Genomic DNA, 20553 nt, shown 5'->3' on the forward strand with positions numbered 1-20553 from the left:
AACTCATGACATATTAAGGTTTTTATTGCTGATGTCACAGGAAAGCTAAAAATAATCCTGATAGCTTCCTTTTAAACGTTTTACTGTTTATTGATCTTTTACCATGTGCCAGGCTTTGTGCAAAGCAGTTTGTGTGTATTCTCTCATGCGACCCTCATATCCCTTTTGTGGTACATATAATCTCTGTTTTCTCTGGGAAAATGAAGCCCAGAGAGGTTAAGTAACTGCCCAAGTTCACACAGGTGGTAAGTGATCTAGTCGGGATTCCAGTCCAGTCCCTCAGCTTCCTGAGCACACTCTCAACTACTATGTTTAATGTGTTTAGGACTTTGTTTTCACTTAGATTATTCTTATATTTTTTCAAAAAATGTTTCGAACGGTCCTTGTAGAAACAGTGCTTAGCAGGAAAGCATGTGGAAAAGGGTGAATATGGACACAGCCCTATGGAATTCCCTAGTAGAGAGTTCTGGATGCGTCTGTAGTTTACACCAGTGTAGCTTGAAGGAGATGTAGTTTGTGACTTCCATATGATTTATCTTCAAGTACTCTTCTTACAGCAGTTATATTTAAAATAGTTTTTCTAAAATTACTCATACTTTTTCTCAGTGTTCCAAGTTCATGATTCCAAGCAGATATCAAGGAATGTTAATCTATGTCTGGAAAAAAATTGTAAACATGTTTGATATCTATCTAGATACCGAGTTTCTAGGTCTCGATGTACATGTGTATAAGTTTAATGAGCCCTGCAAGTTCTCCTTTAGTATTTAAATACCATCTGGTAATTAAATGAGTTATCTTTTAGCTCACACGTCTCCTGCATTTCTGTCCAGTTTCTTCCATTGTGTATTTTCGTACTCAGTTGCATGCATAGTACAGTCAGTCATTATTGACTGTATCCTGTTTCTTAAAGTGAGATTTGAAGTTCTCAGTATGATCTGTAGTGACGTACCTTACCCTCAGTTGTTCTTTAAACCTAAATACAAAGTATATTTAAAACCCATTTTAATATAATGTATCCCTCAGCCCCATTTTGAAAATGAGGAAGCAGGACCTGTGAGACAAATACGGCTAGCTGAATTTTTGAGTTTTCGTAGCCAGTTGGTGAGGTTCTGGCTTGCGCCAGGCCTGTGACTCCACTTTCCTGTGGTTTCCACTGCTCCATGCTTGCTCTCTGGCTTGCTATATGATCGTGGGGAAGTTGGATGACCTGTTTCAAACTCAGCTTTCTTCATCTCTAAAGTGAAGGATTGGCTTTAATTAAGAATTCTTTCTGCTCTAAAATTTCAGTCTAGGTTGAAACCAAATTGAAGGAATCCTAACATGCACCTGCACCTTGGAGGCATCCCTCGCTTTCTGTGGTGCTGGGAGCCGTTTATACCCTACATATTTTTATTTAGCTAGACTAATGTATAAATGACTTACTTATAACAGTTGTAAAAATTTTTTTAGTATTAACACTTTTCAGCAGTTAATCCATTTTATATGACAGCTATATTCCAGTCATGGAGCCTAAACCTTATGCTAGAAACAGAAATCAGACACTTAAGTATACTTGAGCATTACAAGAATACATCTTGATAATACTGAAAGCATTAATCAGTTGCACTGCTGTTCAGTAAGTATTAAATGCGTGCGTAGTCAGCTCTAGAGTTTTGCTGTGGTCACTAGGATACCAAAAGAAACATGACATGTGCTCTCTGCACTCGGAAGCTTACAGTCTAGTCAAGGAATTGCTGCTATGTGCCATGCCCCAATTTCTTCATCAGCGTTTTCTAGCAAAAGTGTAGGTTCTTTAACAGAAGTGTTCCAGGTTAGCCCATTAATTCATTAAGCATTTAGTATATTCCCATAATTCCTCTGGGTCCTGGAAATACAAATGCTTTCTCTAAGGTGCTTCTCGTCTGCTGTGATGTGCAAATGGATCATGGCAGTCGCAGCGCCATAAGCTGAGGAGCAGAAGTGTGCTCAGAGCACTGCCGCAGCACAGAGAAGGCTGCACCCGAGGCTGTAGGGAGCACTTCCACAGAGCCGGCGGCGGCATTAGAAATCATTTTAATTTCTGAGTACGTACTAGGGCCTTTAGATTTATATAGATAACTCTTTACTTAAATCTTTTCATTTAATTCCCTTACCACCTTAAAGGTAGGTCGTATTGGTCCCATTCTTCACATAAGAAGACGCACTCTAAAAGTCACATAGCTATGAAGTGTTGGACTTGAAATTCAAACCCAAGGCCATCAAGCTCCTAGACAGCCCTTTTACTCTGTTGTAGGAGCTGTGTTTTAAAGCAGGTCCAGGGAAAAGAGAATGGAGGGAGGTCAGTCCAGAATGAAGGAAAAGATACGAGCCCCTGAGAGCATCACATTGGCCTTTAACTTGGTATAGGAATGAAATCAGAAGTAAGACAGCTGGTTTTTGTAGAAATAAGATTTCTTTTCATATTTTAGGTATTTTGCTTTCTGAGGATTTTTTCCCTGTTTATTAAAAAAAAAAAAATTCTAAAACCCAGATTAATCTTGTCTTCTTTAGAAGTAGCGCTTTGGATGGCCATGCATTTATTTCAGCTTTTCTTCAGTTTTAGAACTTCGCTTCGGATGTAGATTTGATTTCTGGAAATAGCCAAGTTCATTATGTTTAGAGTCTCTTTACTAAGGAGACTGTTTTTTTGTGTGTGTCTCATAAACTGGTTCTGGAGGCAGTTCCCGAAGAAAATGGCACAAGTACTTATGAACAGTGGCGGTTTCTTTGGGATAATCGTGCCCCCCGCCCCCCCAGGGAGAATGTTGAAAGGCAGCTTTAATTTGAATATAAAAATGCCAGCGTGTGGCCTTCACCCCATGTGGTCATCTCAAATTGATGCGCTCAGTACTTTCTACCTCTGTACCTGGGGGACATTTTCTAGTCTGCCCTTCACTCTTCATGTGGTGATAGAGTGTCTCAGATCAAGCAAATAGAGTGCCCATAAATATCACACCTTCTGGAGTCAAACTGTCCTCTTACCAGATAAAGCTTAATTAAATGACTAATTGGCCATTGAACAATCTGATTACATTAGGTTTCATTTACCATAGTTTCCTAGTTCTAGTACATGTGAAAGACAGAACAAGTTCAAACTGTCGTATTAAGTAAATGTGGATGAGAGCTGTAGAATTCTTATAAGGAAAAGCATAAGCCTCACAAGCATTTATCCTCATGATTAGATTTCCTGGATTTGCAAAACCTGGAATGGAACAGTATTTGTTGGCCAAGCAACTAGCAAAACCCAAAGAGAAAATTCCTATCATTGTAAGTTTGTTCTTTTTTTTTTTTTTTGCTTTGTTTCTGATTAAGCTCTTTTATAATACCTTAAAGCTAAGAGGGTTATTAGTCATTTGGAAAGTTTTTTGTTTTTGGAAAGTATTTTTAAACACATTTAATGTTCGAAGTAAGTAACTGACAGTGTGTATTAGTATTTTAAGAGTACTAAAAATAATTGGCATGAATTAATGCCCATTATTATATTGTTTAGATATTCTTTACTTTTACTTTTCAGACTGTTAGTAATTGAACAAACAACACCCATAGTACATAACGTATTTGTAATAATTTTTCTAAAGTATCTTGAAGTATCTTTTACATGCTGTTTTTCTACTAGCCATACATATTTAGCTAAAAAACCCAATTCAAATATTTAGGTTTCTACCTTGGCGAAGTACATGCATGTTATCAGAATAAGTTGCCTTTTCCACTATGTTGGTAATAGTTTTCTTTCAATAAACCAGCTGTCGAGTCATGATAAGGAGCTAGTACGTAAAAGCTGGGAGTCAATGGCACCATTAAGTATATCTGTCTTTGAATAGCTTATTACATAACATGACACAGGCTCTGTGGTTTCACCTAAATGTTGATTGCTGATAGATTTTCTATCTAAATGTTATCTAGCTGTATATTTCCAGATGAAATTCTGGCAAAGAGAACTATAGCTATCTTCTGACCCTGTTGATTTAATCCTTTAACTGTAAGTTGGGGGCAGGGCAGGAGGGTAAGCGGCCTTGAATATAATCACCATGGACTCAAACAAGGAGGAAAGATCTGGTCTTATTCTATAATCTTTGGGTCCTGGGAAACTCGATAAAATTGCAAGAATGATATTGAATTTTTTATATTACTTGTTCCTACTTCTTTGAAAAGCTTGAAATCCTAGAAAACTCCAGAGAGAAGGGTTGTGACCCAGAGCCCTTTTATCCTTCTTCCCTCAAAGCAAACTTGGGATAATTATCTTCTGAGTAGTTAGGTTAGAGATTATTTTAGTTTTTTTCTTTAACTCCACAGAATTAAGAGCCTATGGCCCTGCCCCTCAGATTCTCACAGGGGACTTTGTCATAAGCAGGAGAGTCCTGGAACAGAGCTAAAAGACCCCCGTGTTTGAGTTGTCCCGCACGTTTTAGGTGAAACTGGACCCATAGGCAGGCTTGCCTGTGTGGGCTTCCTATGTGGAAAAGGAAGCTGAGGAAAGGCATTGAGCCTTCAGAAAACCAAGAGAAAGTAGAGACCTGGTCCTTTGCTTTTAAGGTGCAGTCCCCTACCCACTAATAAAATGTGGCCCCGTGGGTATTGGGCCCTGGTTGATCAGAGTCGCCTCTCTTGGTCCCAGTCACTAAGGGAGGTTCCCAAGAGGCCCCTGTTAAAGATTCCTGCTCTGCAGCTTTAAGAGAGTTTTCTGGATCTGGGCTCCCTCTTGGAGAATCATAATAACTTGTTGTCAGAGATCTTCAGTCCCTTACTAAAATTCTCTGGGCCCCAGTTACCGTCCTGACCTAGTAGCCTCTGAACTTTCATACCTCACCTCACTTTTTTCTCCTTTCACCTTTAAAAAGAATTAGAACTCTATAAAGAATTAGGGTATATACAGAAAATGAGAGTAAGTGTAGAGGAAGTTTGACGGCACTTTGGCATGGCTGAGACATCCAAGTGTGTCATTTTATATCTCACAGAACTCTTAGTCTGCAATAGATTTGAAATTTTAAAAAACTAGCCCCTCATTACATATAGGTAATAGGTAAATAGGTAAAAAACTAGCCCCTCATTACATATATACATACATATAACTAAGACAGCTGGACTAGAGAGAGATTGTGTTCCATAGCTCTAGAGGAAAGGCAGATCGGCATCTCTCTGTGGCCTGCGATGCCCACGTGGGAGCAGAAGGGCTTCTCCCATTAAGTGTTTTCTTTAAATGTAACCTTAGTAGGAACAGAGAGCATTTATGTAAATAACTTCTCAAAGAAGAGCAAAAATGACCCTCCTAGGGACTTCTAGTCCTAAAAAGAATCATTTGATGATTTATATCAATTATACTTACTATTTTTCCACGTAACAAAATTAACTCTCCCCGCAATGTTGTGTAGGTTGGAGATTATGGCCCGATGTGGGTTTATCCTACCTCTACATTTGACTGTGTGGTGGCAGATCCCAGGAAAGGCTCCAAAATGTACGGTCTGAAGAGCTACATTGAGTATCAGTTAACACCTACTGTAAGTATCCAAGTTATCAAAGCAGAGTCATGCTTGCATCGCTAGGAACAATTTGCTTTTTTCATTGCCTGTAGTTGGCATTGGTAACGTTTTTCTCTTTCCTTATTTTGTAGAACACTAATCGATCTGTAAACCACAGATATAAGCACTTTGACTGGTTATATGAGCGTCTGCTGGTAAAGTTTGGGTCAGCCATTCCAATCCCTTCTCTTCCGGATAAGCAAGTCACAGGTGAGTGTGTGCGACACTGCACTCAGGACAAGTAAAAAGACTCCAGTTAGAGTAGTACCCTACTGTAAATCAGCAATGGCATTTTCCATCCTCTAGTGGAACAGGATGTAGGGGTTTGGAAACAGCAGCTAAAGATAGCCATATACATATATATATGTATTGTACATGTATTTGGAAGTTACCTGAACACCTAACAAGAATATGTCATAAAATTTTCTGTTAGAGTTCCTGTATACGTATGTATCTTTTTTTTTTTTTTTTTTTTTTTGTGGTACGCGGGCCTCTCACTGTTGTGGCCTCTCGTTGTGGCCTCTCCCGTTGTGGAGCACAGGCTCCGGATGCGCAGGCTCAGTGGCCACAGCTCACGGGCCCAGCTGCTCCACGGCATGTGGGATCTTCCCGGACCAGGACACGAACCTGCATCCCCTGCATCGGCAGGCGGACTCTCAACCACTGCACCACCAGGGAAGCCCTGGGAACTTTGTTTCTAAAGAACTTGTTTGGATTTTGATTTTGTGGAGAAAACTTTTCAAAACTTTCAAAGTGTCGTAGCAGAACGGAGAGTGGGGACTACGTTGCCAGGTTGGCAGACACATCCTCGCCCTCAGGTGGGGTGACTCCCAGGCAGTCCCTCTTGGAGCTGGGGCAGCTGAGTGGCGGCCCTGTCGGGGTGGCCTGGTTGGCGTAGATGGCTGCCTCCTGCCGCTCGTGTGTCACCCCCACCCTTGCTTCTGTGCAGATACTCACTGTCCCTCCTTTCTGTCATCTTTATTGTTAAGTCACAGCTTTCTTTTTAAAAATTTAGATTTCTTTCCATGAAAACTTAAGTTCTGCCTTTCTCCACATTTTCAAATTTCAGACTGTCTCCTGAATTTTAAGCTCTCCTTTATCAACTTGATTAGCATAATATGTTCCCCGTGGTGTGTAAATAAATGGGTTGATGAGCTGTCTTAGAGTCGTGGAGGTTTCTCCTGTTTTTTAGTTTTAATACATTGTTTATTCGGAATCAGATAACCCAGGACTATCTGAAAGCATCATAGAGTCACAGTTCTCCCACAGTAAGGTTTGTATTTTTTTTAAAAAAAGGTCAGGCCTGAAGCCAGGAGGATGTCATAGAAAAGCAAGGAAGCAACAGCTCCTCAGTCTGAAGAAAGTTGAGCTTTGATTCACTGACTGGGACGTGTGCCGAGGAAACTGAAAAGCCCAGGAGCCACTTTATTTCCCCCTTCTCTTGTTTGCCTCCTGCCTGAGATGCCCACAGGATCATTATTGTATATAGGTTCCTGTCTCATTTAAATCCTGGAGAAAAGAAAAAGGAATGCCAAATAGATGATGTCATGACATTTCTGTGGACTTGATAATCCATCCATGAAAAGCTTACAGCTAAGATTTTTTATTTGTTTATAGATTTTGTTCTTTGTGGGATAATAATGAATGAATCTGGTTTATTTCTGGCTGCCAAACTGATATATTCCCATACTTAGTGAAAACCTAAGTAAGGGTCCTAGAAAATGGGGAGATGGAAATCCCTCTTCTCCCTTTTTTATTTAGTTTTATGTATTTTTTTTTTTTTTTTTTTTTTTTTGGCTGCGTTGGGTGTTCGTTGCAGCGCGCGGACTTTCTCTAGTTGCAGTGAGCAGGGGCTGCTCTTCCTTGTGGTGCGTGGGCTTCTCATTGCGGTGGCTTCTCTTGTTGCGGAGCACGGGCTCTAGGCGCACAGGCTTCAGTAGTTGTGGCTCGCGGGCTTAGTTGCTCTGTGGCATCTTCCCAGACCAGGGCTCAAACCCATGTCCCCTGCACTGGCAGGTGGATTCTTAACCACTGCACCACCAGGGAAAAATCCCCTCCTCTCCCTTTTTTTAATTCTCTGGAACCTGATAGGAAATTCCTAACAAGCACAAGGTAACATCTGAAGTCACAGTTTGTAAATAAACCAGCTGTGTCAGAAAAAGCTTCAGGAGGAATAAGAGTCAGTAATTAATTAATTCCAACCAATGAGTAGGTTATAAACTCTTGGTATAATTTACTTGCTCATAATGGGGAATTCAGTATAGCCCTTAGGTCCGTGCTGACTTACAGGGTCTTTTCTGTCCATGAGGTGGGCCATCTTCTGCACAGCTTACGCTTCTGTAGTGCTTAATCTCTACCCCTAGTAAGTGTAGAATTTGAACTGTTTTAGTATACAGGAGGGTCTAGACCCCTGAAACTGTCCGATGGCCACTTTTTAGGAGTTTTTTTTTTTTTTTTTTTTTTTGCGGTACGTGGGCCTCTCACTGTCGTGGCCTCTCCCGTTGCGGAGCACAGGCTCCGGACGCGCAGGCTCAGCGGCCATGGCTTACGGGCCCAGCCGCTCCGCGGCATGTGGGATCTTCCCGGACCGGGGCACGAACCCATGTCCCCTGCATCGGCAGGCGGACTCTCAACCACTGCGCCACCAGGGAAGCCCAGGAGTTTTTGATTTATGTGGATTTATAATACTCTTCTCATTAAAGGAAACTTGTACTTATTTGTACTTGCAGTTTCTTAGGGAAAATCCAGGCTGTGTTTTTTTGTTACTTATGTATAGTAAGTTCACTCCTTTTGGTGTACAGTTCTAAGAGTTTTAACAGGCACCACCACAGGCCTATCACTACATTCAAGGTACAGAAAGTTCCATCACCTCCCCCAAATTTCCTTGTGCTGTTCCTTTATATTCAGCCCCTCCCCCTAGTCCTAACCCACGGCAGCACTGATCAGCTCTTTGTCCCTATAATTTTGCCTTGTCTGGAATATCCTTATAAATGGAAGCGTATAGTGTGTGTGTCGTTGGGCTTTTGGGTCTTTTGAGTCTGGCTTCTTTCACTTAGCATAATGCCTTTGAGATTCATCTCTCGTTGTGAGTATCAATAGTTTGTTTCTTTTCATTGCTGAGTAGTATTTCACTGTATTGGCTCTACCATAGTCTGCTTATCTACTCACTCTTTGCAGGATGTTTGGGTTTCTAGTTTTGGCCATTTATAAGTCTGCTATAAACATTTACATACAAGTTTTTGTATAAATACAAGTTTTCATTTCTCTTGGATAAATTCCTAGGAGTGGAATGACTGGGTCATATGGTAGGTGTATACTATTGAATGTTTAAGAAATTGCCAGGCTGTTTTCCGGAGCGGCTGTGCCACTTTGGGATCCCTACCAGCAATGGATGGGATTGTCAGGGGCTCCACATCCTTACTTGCACTTTTGATAGTGTCTGTTTTTCTTTATTTTAGTAAGTATAATAGTCTAATGTTAGCGGTGTTGTCTCTTCATGGTCTCAATTTGCATTTCCCTAATGACTGGTGGTGTAGAGCATCTTTTCATTTGCTTATTTCTTTTCCATAAATTTTCTCTGGTAAAGTATCTTTTCAAATCTTTTGCCCATTTTTTTATTAGGTTGTTTTCTTATCATCGAATTTTGAAACAAGATTCTTTATATATTCTGGAAACATGTCCTCTCACAAATAATGTGATTTGTGAATAATTTGTCCCAGGTGTGGCCTTTCTTTTAACAGTGTCTTTTGCATAACAACACCTTTTAATTTTAATGAAGTCCAGCGTGTCAGTTGTTTCTTTTATGCATTGTGCTTTAAGCATCACGATTAAGACCTCTTTGCCTAACCCAAGTTTACACTGATACTTGCTTCTAAAAGTTTTGTAGTTTTAGGTCTACGATACATTCTGAGTTAAGGTTTGTATAAGATGTGAGGTGGTAGAGGTATATGTTATAATACGTCTGGTTGTCTAGTGGTTCTTGCGCTATCTGTTGAAGAGCGTATCCTTTCTTTATTGAGTTTACTTCGCATTTTGTTAAAAAATCAGTTGAACACATTTGTGTGGGTTTATTTCTGGACTCTGTTCCATTGATACATGTGTCCGTCCTTTTGCCAGTACCACACGGTCTTGATTAGTGTAGCTTTATAGTACAGTAAGTCTTGAAATCAGGTAGTGTAAATCCTCAACTTGGTTCTATTTCAAAATCGTTTTTGGCTGTTCTTTTTCTTTTGCCTTTCCGTGTAAATTGAAGAGTCAGCATGATTGTTTCTAGTCAGATATCTATTAATAATCATGCTGGGATTTTTACTGGAGTTGCATTGATTCTGTAGACCAGTTTTGGGAGAATTGAAAACAATGTGCATTCTTCTAATCCAAGAACATACATATATCGTATTTGATTTTCATATCGGGTTTTGTAGTTTTCAGCATACAGATTCTGCACGTGTTTTCCTAGATTAATATGTAAGAATTTCATGGGGAAGGTTCTCCTGTAAATGGAATAGAATGGAATAGAGGGAGAGGGGTGCAGCCCCAGGCCAGAACGCCACAGATTCCCACTGTTCTGGCCTGAAGTTCAGCTGTTTGGGAGCGTATACACTTCTCACGTGGCTGTTTGCCTTTGGTTGATTTCCAGAGCCTTATATTTGTGGATTTTGTCCAGCTTTATAGTTGCTTCTGGGGACTAGGTTTAGCAATTAGCTAAATTAGTTTTTGTTTTAAAAAAATTATTTTGTTTAAAAGCAAGGCATGCTTGTGATGACTCTGTAACAGACTAATTTGGGTTGTTGAAGCTGCTCCTGGGTTCCACTCTGTCCAGTAATCTGGGATCTCTAGGGTTTTTTTTTTCCTTTTTTGGGGGGGGGCAGGGGAGTGTGTGTGGGATTTGCTTTCATTTAGTCGTTCTTTTAATTCATTAACCATTGGACAGCCCTTAAGGGGAAGAGGACGGATTGATTCCACATTCCACTTCCTAGATCTAGTTTAGAAAACGTGTTCCCCACCTGGTGCTCTTAGGAAGGAGTGTAGTAAACCCCTCATTTAATAATATACCCCCTTTTTTTTCTTCAACATATTTATTGGAGTATAATTGCTTTACAATGGTGTGTTAGTTTCTGCTGCATAACAAAGTGAATCAGCTATACATATACGTATATCCCCATATATCCTCGCTCTTGTGTCTCCCTCCCACCCTCCCTATCCCACCCCTCTAGGTGGTCACAAAGCACCGAGCTGATCTCCCTGTGCTGTGTGGCTGCTTTCCACTAGCTATCTATTTCACATTTGGTAGCGAATATGCTCCTCTTTGAAAGTTGCCTTTTCTCTCTACCCTTGAGTAGGTCCAGTATTTGATCAAACTCATGAAAGTGGGTGGAACCTGTCTTGCCCCTGCTCTGCACTCAGCTGTAGCCAGTATTTCCACCTCCAGAAGCCTTTTAACTGATAGTGGTTTTGTTTGTTAGGCTTATAAAAATTCTCATTGTTCTCTTGATGTTTGGTATGTCAGGTTTGTTAAGCCGATTTTCCACTTTTAGAACAGAAATATCACCCATTAAGCTCCGTTTTTACGATGGTCATTAAGTTCTGGGATCACTTTCGTTTTTGCATTCATGGAAAAATTGCTTTTTCTGTTTTTCATTTAAGTAGTTTAAAAAACAAAACAGGAAAAAAAAACCTACAGTTCTGAGTTACTTTTCAGAAATACTAAATTTAAATTTGTATATCTGAGATTATGTTGCATTTAGACACATTTTTATAAATGTAGAGATTTCACGTACTTTGTAAGAATTGCTTATTAATTCCCATTTTTATCACCCCTTTCTTGCCTATAAGGCTTCATGTGGCCACATAGGCACTGGCTTGTTGGTTTATAAGAAAGAAACGTTTTCATATTGAGATAAAATTTTCTTTCAAATTTGTTGGTTACCTTTCCTGTGGGCCTTAGAGCTCCACTGTGTTGTGTGTTTTTAGCTTAGTGAAACATTGCCATGATTTATCTTTTACTGAATAACTCTCTACAAGTGGCCAGCAGCTACATAAACAGTCTTTCAGTTGGGGTAACAGCGATTCGTCTTTGACAGAGCTGCACATCACTCTCGGGCGTGTCTCTTGCAGGTCGCTTTGAAGAAGAGTTCATCAAGATGCGCATGGAGAGGCTTCAGGCCTGGATGACCAGGATGTGTCGTCACCCAGTAATCTCAGAAAGTGAGGTTTTCCAGCAATTTCTAAATTTCCGAGATGAAAAGGTAGGACATTTTGTTGTGATCATCTTAGAGGATGTTGAGAATTATCACATTCACACCAATTTTTTGTCTAAAAGGAGTTAAGTTGTGTTGGTTAGTTGGTTGTTTCTAAATAATAGGAAATCAGCCCAGTGAAGGCGGGGCTGAAGGATATGATAGAATAAGGGACTTTTTCCTAGATGCTTTTAAAAATAGGATAGACCCAAAACTGTGTAGCATATTATCAGCGTGACGTCAGGGAAATAGTGTGAATGATTTCCTATGATCACATTTTGACCTTACGGTGTAAATAGTGTAATGAAGGGAAAGGTAGATTCAGAATTGAACCAGCTTTCTCAGAGCCACGTTGTTTTTCCAGTCCAAGTCTGCCCCTGCCCCTGCCCCATGGGCAGTCATTCTGCCAGTAGTTATCTGTTCTTTTTTGCAAATCGGCAAGAAATTGGCTACTTGTCACCTCACTGATGTTATCTGCTTTGGAAATAGCCGTGTGTCACCTTAGGCTTCCACTGTATGTGATCATTTGTTTGGTCATGCCTGGTGTAATTTATAGGTTAGAGATCATTCCACGTAAACATTTGTAGTCTTTTTGCATTTCGTGGTGAATGATACATGTGAAAAAGTAATAGAGTTACAAGAACTACGGGGAACCCTGTCCAAGTTGGTGCCTTACTGCTTACCCATAGCTCTTTAACAAGGGCTTGTTCGATTGATTTGTCAAGGATTCTATTTAGGAAGCAATTCTAAAGGTTGTGTTTTATGCAGAATATTATTATTAAAAATAATCTAGACCTTTTTTGGTGTTTTTGATATAAGAGAAGAAAGAACGAACTTGGGGCCAGGGCACTCAGTTTTAGTCTTGGGTTTGCTTCTAACTACCTCTGTGACCTTGACCAAAGCATTTAATGTCTTTGGGCCACAGTTTCCTCATCTGCTAAATGACAGTATAAAACTAGGAAGTTATGAAAACTTGTGATTCTCTGGGCAACGGTAGCTCACATAGATGGTTGGACGTAGAAAATCCCAAAGAATCTACAGGAAAATGTAGATCTACATAAAAAACTATGAAACACTGTTGAGAGAAATAAAAGAAGACCTAAATAAGTGTTCCAATACTGTGTTTCGTGGATTGAAGAACTGAAAAGATGTCATATGTAGAAAATTAAAGCTCCAAGAATAGCCAAGCTACTCTTAAAAAAGGATGAAGTGGGAAGAGGACTTTTTTGGATATTAAGACTCATTATAAAGCTAAAATAATTTTAAAAGCAGACCAATAGAACCGAATAGAATGGACACTTGATTTATGACAAAGATGGTGCTCAGTACAATGGGGGAAGAGAAAAGAGCTAGCATTTCCGAAGCCCCTGTCCTGACCCTTCCCAATCACTACCCCTTCCGTCCCCTACAAGGGTGACCATGATCCCCTCCTTTCTGGTTATCATTTCCTCACTTTATAGAGTTTCACCATGTGAGCCCCTGCACCATGGTTTTGCTCGTTTTGTGAACTAGCTGAGAACCCACCCTAAGCATTCTTTCGTGTCGGGCCTCTTTTGCTCAGCCTATTGAGTCAGCGGTGCTCAGTCAGTTGGATGGCATCACTGGGAAGAATGAAATGTGGTCACTGCCTCACAACAGTCTGTTGATTTTGTTAGGTTTGATATTGTGGTTATGTTTTTAAAACATGGCCTTATCTGTTAAAGATATATAATGAAGTATTTACAGGTAAAATGATATTATATCTGAGATTTGCATTAAAATAAACAAGAAAAAAAAGTAGGATGGGGGAGACTAGATAAAACAAGATTGGTAAAAAGTTGATAATTTTTGAAGCTGAATCTATAGGGGTTTATTAAAGTACTTTTCTTTCTACTTTTTTTTCTGGAAAGTTTCCATTGTATTAAGTTTAAAAAGAAATTAATTCCAGATGGTTCACAAGTCTAAATGTGAAAGACAACACAATCGAGCTTCTAGAAGGTAACGTAGGAGAAAATCTTCATACCCCTAGTGTAGGGAAGGATTTCTGAAATAAGGCACAAAACTGACTAACGGTACAAGAAGAGACTGACAAATTAGACTACATTAAAATTAGGAACTTCTGTTTATCACAGTAAGTCATTAAAAAAGAAAAACAAGTCAAAGATATGAACACGTATAACGAGCAAAGGGCTGGATTTTAGAAGATGGGCAAACCCATACAAACTGATAAGAAAGGTACACCAGTAGAAAAATAGGGGATTTGGTAACGTACCTCACAAAAGAATCTGAATCACCAATAAATGTATAGAAAAGTACCTATCTCATGAGTAATAAGAAATGCAAATTAAAACCACAGTGAATACACTTGCCAGAAGGCTAAAATTAGAAAGACTGACTGTACCAATTGTCTTCTTCGTGAGATGAGGAGTTTCTGGGACTCACGTACACTGCCGGTGGGTGTGGAAGCTGATGAGACAAGCTTGGAAAACAGTTTGGCATTATCTATTTAAACTTGAACAACTTTCCACTCCTGGGTAAATGCCTACAGAAACGCATGCACACATGCACCAGGAGACACGTACACAGTAGCTTCATCCGTAACTTGGCCAGGAGTGGGGGTGGCTACCAGTAGTAGAATGGGGTAAATAAATCGGGGAACAGTCATTCGATGGAATATTATACAGCAGTGAAATGAATGAACTACAGTGTAACAACAGTGTGAACGTAGCTTCTCAGCGTAGGCTGAGCAAAAGAGGCCAGACACAAAAGAATGCTTAGGTAGCGTCTTAGCTAGTTAATAAAACTAGCAAAACCATGGTGTAGGGGCTCAGATGGTGAAACTCTATAAAGTGAGGAAATGATAACCAGAAAGGAGTGGATCATGGTCACCCTCGTAGGGGACGGAAGGGGTAGTGATTGGGAAGGGACAGGACAGGGGCTTCGGAGATGCTAGCTCTTTTCTCTTTCTTGGCTTTGGCGGTAGTTACACAGGAATTCACTTTGTGAGAATTCGTTGCAGTGCGTATTTCTGCTTTGGGTACTTTAGTGTGTGTGTGTAACTTGCAATAATTTTTTAATAGTTTATAATATTGGTTCCTATCTTATATTATAGAAAAGCTTTAATCTTTTTTAAAAAACAACCTAAAAACTTGAGGCACTTCGTCGCATTCGTGGATGTGTTTATATGGGTGGGGCTTGGGAAAGGAAAGGTGCTGGGTCACCTCACTCTGGAAGGACTTGGGTTCATAAGGACCGTTCTGTGCAGTGACACTTGTTTACGTATGAGATGACGTTGGAGATGTATAGGTGCCTGGCGCGTTTGCAGAGGGAGGTGGTGTGGGCGCTGCTTCCTGAAAGTTAGAAGGATAAAGATGACAGTGAGCCGATTCTAGGAGGGAAGTTTGAAAGACCAGTGTGGCTCTGCTCTCCACTCTAACATTATAATGTTCCTATTTACAGGAATGGAAAACCGGGAAAAGGAAGGCTGAGAAAGATGAGCTGGTGGGAGTTATGATATTTTCCACCATGGAGCCAGAGGCACCTGACCTGGACTTAGTAGAAATGTAAGAGATGCTGCCAAACTTCCCTTCTCCCCAAACTGAGTCCGCCTCCTTTGCTTACAGGTCTCGGCCAGTCGTCAGACTAGAGTGTGTAAAATGAGTGGGGCTTGTAGTCAGATGACAGGAGAGCATCGTTTGTTCATGAAACACTGTCTCTCTAACCATAACATCAGTTAAAGTCTGCTTCCCTTTTACCTTGAAGTCAGTGATTTCATAGTTGACATTGTGGTTAGGAGTTATTTCCAATAAAGTATGATGAGACAGGGTGGCACCCACAGAATGGTCCACGAGACAGAAATCTCTCTGAACATCTCCTTGAAGGGGGCAATCCCAAACCTGATTTTTCTGGTTTTTTCCTATCCTGTTTTTAATCTTGTCATCTTCTTTTTAATGTAGGCTTGGTTGAAAATCTGGAGTAGTTCCTTTGCTGCGTAAAAACTAATAAGAAATCTTAGGCTTTTTTTTTAAATTTTAAGAAGCTTTTTTCTTAATGTAAAATCATTGCTTATGTGTTACCAAATATATAGATAGTCTTATAACTACCCAGAGAGAAAAATCAATGCTAATATGTTGGCCTAGGTCTGTGGTCTTCCACACCTTCCTCTGTTCATTTGTATCTGAAGGAAAAATTGTTTGTTTAAACGAAAGTGACCTCACACTATGCATTCTCTTTTATAATCTGCTTTTTTCATTTAAAAGTATATTGTGATGATTTTTTCAAGTTGGTGAAAACTTTTTACATCCTTAAGTAGCTGGTATGTTCAGTATCACTTAGATGCTATGCATCTGGGGTATTTTCTCTGACTCATTAAACTACTTGTTGGAATGAATGGACAACTACCATTAGCAACCTGTACTATGTTTTTATAGATTCAGTGGTACCTGCAGTGATTGAATTTCACTAAGAAAGATATTCAAGAAATGAAGATTTTATTTACTTTAGAATAATTTTAGTTAAAATTCACAAGGAATTGAAGGGGGAAGGAAGCAGAGTTAAAATATAAATGGCAGATTTTGAAGTAGTTCTTTAAAAACCGAATCCAGCCTGGTTTTTTTTGTTTGTTTGTTTGTTTTTGCGGTACGCGGGCTCTCACTGTTGTGGCCTCTCCCGTTGCGGAGCACAGGCTCCGGACACGCAGGCTCAGCGGCCATGGCTCACGGGCCCAGCCGCTCCGCGGCATGTGGGATCTTCCCAGACCGGGGCACGAACCCGCATCCCCTGCATCGGCAGGCGGACTCTCAACCACTGCGCCACCAGGGAAGCCCCAGCCTGTTTTTAAGACTAATTTAGTTAAAGTGCAGTTGTTATAAAGCAAGAAGCAAGTACCTGTGGTCACATTTGGTGTGAACTCCCCTGACCACATGGACTTTTCTCCTTACACCTCATACTGTTTGGATGTTTGATAGTGAAGTCAAGGACCCATCTCCTCATGTTTTTGCCCCACAGAGAACAGAAGTGTGATGCTGTCGGTAAATTCACCAAAGCCATGGATGATGGCGTGAAGGAGCTGCTAACCGTGGGGCAGGAGCACTGGAAGCGGTGCACGGGACGTAAGTGCCACCCTGGGCCGCGGCTGGCTTCTGTAGGTGGGGGTGCGGCCTCCGCCACGGCCTTTGTCACCCTGGGGAAGCTGACCACCTCAAACAGAAGTGCGCTTAGTGAGCCAGAGCCACGCCATACCCACAGCTCTTGGAGGAACCTCACTTCTCAGCCCTCGTTAAACGACAGAAAACTGGCTCAAACAAAGCCAGTTCAAGAGCTCCTGTGGAAAACACCATGTTCACTTAAATATTTCCAGTTATTTGGGGTTTGTCGTCTGTGGAAGATTAATCTTTTCTGCATGTTTAGAAAGTGCCTGTGGTTATTTTTAATCTCATGATTTTAGTTTTTAATATTCATCCGTTTGGTAAGATGGATGAATGTTAGTAAGTTGTATATTTGACTAAAGCTCTAATTTTTAGGCAAAACCAGTGGTAGGTGATAGCAGAAAGTGCGTACATGGGTCAGACTCGCACACTACTGAGAAGAAAGTGGCGCTGTCACCTTGCTTTCTGCCTGCTGTTCCACATCCTCAAGAACTTCCTGTCCTCCCTCCCTTCCCTTTGTTTGCAGACCGTCATTCTGCTGAACTGGTTTTCTGTATTCCCCAAACCCACGCCGCCCTGGCGTCAGATAGGCCGGGAGAGAAGCACACACAGTCAGGTGTCCAGCTGTGGGGATCAGGCCTTGGCTACTGTCATGTTGAGGGTGGCTGAGTTGAGTACTTTCACCAGAAACCTGCCACCTGGCAAAGCCTAAAATATTTCCTGTCTGGCCCTTTGGAGGGTAAAGCCAGGCCTTACACTGAATGGCCCCCCACCACTCACATGACATTTTATATCAACAGAAGCATCTGTCGTGTACCAGCTGTTCACGCTTGAGGGACAGACACCAGGAGTAATAACAGTCGCTCCTTTCCCAAGGCAGAGAAGTACTAAAAACAGAACTGAGCCTGAAAACATAACATAGACAAACGCAACAGCAGAAAACAAAATCCGTTTCAAGCCTTTGGTCACAGGGAATAACTCATGGGCAAAAAGGGGAGTGACACTTCTCTAAAACGTAAATGAAGTAATTTAATTTTTAAAATAATTTTAACTGTAAACTCAGCTGTTTCCCTTTTTTTTTTAAACATCTTTATTGGAGTATAATTGCTTTACAATGTGTTGCCCTGTTTTTAAGAAAAATTTAAGTGAGTGCAAATATTACAATAAGATTTTTTTAAGGAGATCACAAAAAGTCTGGGATTATGGCTTCTTTTAAAGAATCAAATCCCTTATGTCTAACATCTGGTCAGCTCCATGTCCTGTAAAATCCATGGGCCAAATTTATGAAATAGTAGTAACTCTAGGCTGCTCTCTTTTGCGGGGAAAGGGGGTTGAAGTATTTTGTTTAGAATTTGATGCAGGCATAATTTCTTTTTCCTCACAAAAGAATTTTTTAAAATTCCTGATCTGTGAAGTGAGAAATCTAGCACACACTCTGGTGAAGAAGAACTCCAGCACACACATGGTGAAGCACATGACAAGTATTTTTTAACCCCTGGTATAGAGGCAAAAACTGAGTTACAAAAGGGTGAACAATTTATTAAAATTAAGCTAATATAGTTTGAATTTGTGTTTCCTGATTATTACAGCTTATAGACTATATGTCAAGTTTCTCTGGCCTAGATTCTTTTAAAGAAACATTTGAATCATTTTTCTTTATTAATATAACACTATCTTCAAATGAAAGTAATGGTTTCTTTTGAAAGGCAGCAGATGTGTTTCAGGGGACTATGTATAGATGCAAAAAAGGTAGCCTAAGATACGAGACTCTTCTCTAGGAAGTTCTCCAAAGTGATCCCAGAAGCCTAGAATTTTAGCACTAGAAGGAGCCTTAGAGATGATTTAGTTAATCTTATTATTATACAGATGGGAAAACTAAAATCCCTCCTCCCTGATCCTGGGAGGTGCCACTGCCTTTTTCTGCACACCCCATTGCTTTCAGTTTTGTTTTTGTTTTGCAAATAATCATTCATACGTACATAGCAGAGTGGGAAAAGCAATGGATTAGGAATCACAAGTGCCGGATGCACCATTTAGCCATATGACCCTTATTCTCCTAACCCGTGAAATGAAGATGGTGTACCTGCGTTGGTAGAGGAGGTTGTTGGTGACGATCAAGCTGGGGTGGTATACGTGAAAGGACTCAAACCTAGACGTCATCTTCTAAGTGAGCTCCTGGTGCACTTTGAGTTCATTCAGTGAATGAGAATGTGGGTGGTGGTGGTGTTCATAATAATAGTGTCCGCCATTAATTGAACAATTGATTAATTTAAAACTAAAACCATTAATTGAAGAAACAATCATTAATTTTTAAAAACAATCATTTTACATCAATATTTTATTAAGAATATGGACTATTTTGAATCGTTTCAAATTTCTTTTATTGTAATAGTACTTTTAGAAAATAATTGGATCCATTTCATTTTGCTCAGAGGACTAGTTAATGATTTATTCCTTTTTCTCTTTCAGCATTACCCAAGGAATATCAGAAGATAGGCAAGGCCTTACAGAGTTTAGCAACAGTCTTCAGCTCTAGTGGTTATCAAGGTACATCTTTATTTATTTATTCTTGGGGCCTTGAGTGTCTTATCCACAAAGACTGCCCTCCTCAGGCTCTTGTAAACAAACAGTAACTGCAGTTAAGCACCCTCGTCAATGAAGTTTCATCTGCTCCACTGAGGACTTTTGCAACCTCACCTTACTACTTTTGAGAAAAGTGGTGGGTTGTGATAATTTGTTTTTTCTTACTAGCTTCTTTGCCTTTCTTGGGCTCAGATAGCTCTTGTGTTTTAGTAAAACAGGCCACTATGGTATGTGACACTCTGCCCTTGCTTCGTCTCTCTGCCAAACTCTGAAGTCAAGTCTGACTGTCAAAAGCCAGATCTTATCAAGGTATTTGGAGGAAAAATTTTTACTGAGTAGCAAGTTCATGTTGCTTTATGTCTCTCCATAACTCATAATTGCTTTCAACTTATCCCATATCATATGTCTTACTTGTGGTATTTTGAGTTCATTGTGCATTTCCATTGACAACACTTACGAGAAGAAGTTAGCTGTTTTCTTTTATATTTTGGTTTATGTTTTCTTAATTTGGCCTGGGAGCAGATAGGAAGTAAAAGTATTTGCCAGGTGAGTGACACCTATTCAATTTGAGGGCATCCTATCACTTACAGAAATGATAGACTTAGTATTTTCACCGTAGTGTTTATCCTGATACCCAGAGAAGGCATGTCTTTGGAGGTCAGTGTCTGAGTATTTTCAGGAAGAAGAAATTGGCCTCTAACCAAAATGTAAGATCTGGGGCTCCCATATATGAATATTTCTTGTTGGCCTGGCTGAACTGTGTCTTATTATCAGAACTTTTAGTCTGGGTGGGAGTTTAGAGGATTCGTTAGCCTGGTCCCTCATTTTCAAGATGAGGAACCCCAGGCCTGGAAAGATAAGCATATCTTGTGGCCAACAGGCACATGAAAAGATGTTCAACATCACTAATTAGAGAAATGCAAATCAAAACTACAATGAGGTATCACTTCACACCAGTCAGAATGGCCATCATCAAAAAGTCTACAAATAATAAATGCTGGAGAGGGTGTGGAGAAAAGGGAACCCTCTTGCACTGTTGGTGGGAATGTAAATTGGTGCAGCCACTATGGAGAA

At 40.3% G+C, this 20553-nt stretch overlaps 1 protein-coding gene across 5 annotated transcripts in view; it reads left to right on the forward strand.

The window, feature by feature from the left end:
* SNX9 (sorting nexin 9) overlaps nt 1-20553 on the forward strand; it is a 93801-nt gene that overhangs the window by 62671 nt on the left and 10577 nt on the right. For all 5 annotated transcript variants that reach the window (XR_002179752.3, XM_019951805.3, XM_019951807.3 and 2 more), the window contains 7 exons: nt 3201-3285; nt 5388-5513; nt 5627-5744; nt 11649-11779; nt 15209-15312; nt 16757-16860; nt 19366-19443. Coding sequence is in view for 4 of the 5 variants with exons in the window: in XM_019951805.3 (XP_019807364.1) it covers nt 3201-3285; nt 5388-5513; nt 5627-5744; nt 11649-11779; nt 15209-15312; nt 16757-16860; nt 19366-19443 (746 nt within the window). In the remaining variant the exon portion in view is untranslated. The remainder of the gene's footprint in view (nt 1-3200; nt 3286-5387; nt 5514-5626; nt 5745-11648; nt 11780-15208; nt 15313-16756; nt 16861-19365; nt 19444-20553) is intronic.

This window comes from Tursiops truncatus, chromosome 12 (genome assembly GCF_011762595.2).
Source record: "Tursiops truncatus isolate mTurTru1 chromosome 12, mTurTru1.mat.Y, whole genome shotgun sequence".
Taxonomy (NCBI): domain Eukaryota; kingdom Metazoa; phylum Chordata; class Mammalia; order Artiodactyla; family Delphinidae; genus Tursiops; species Tursiops truncatus.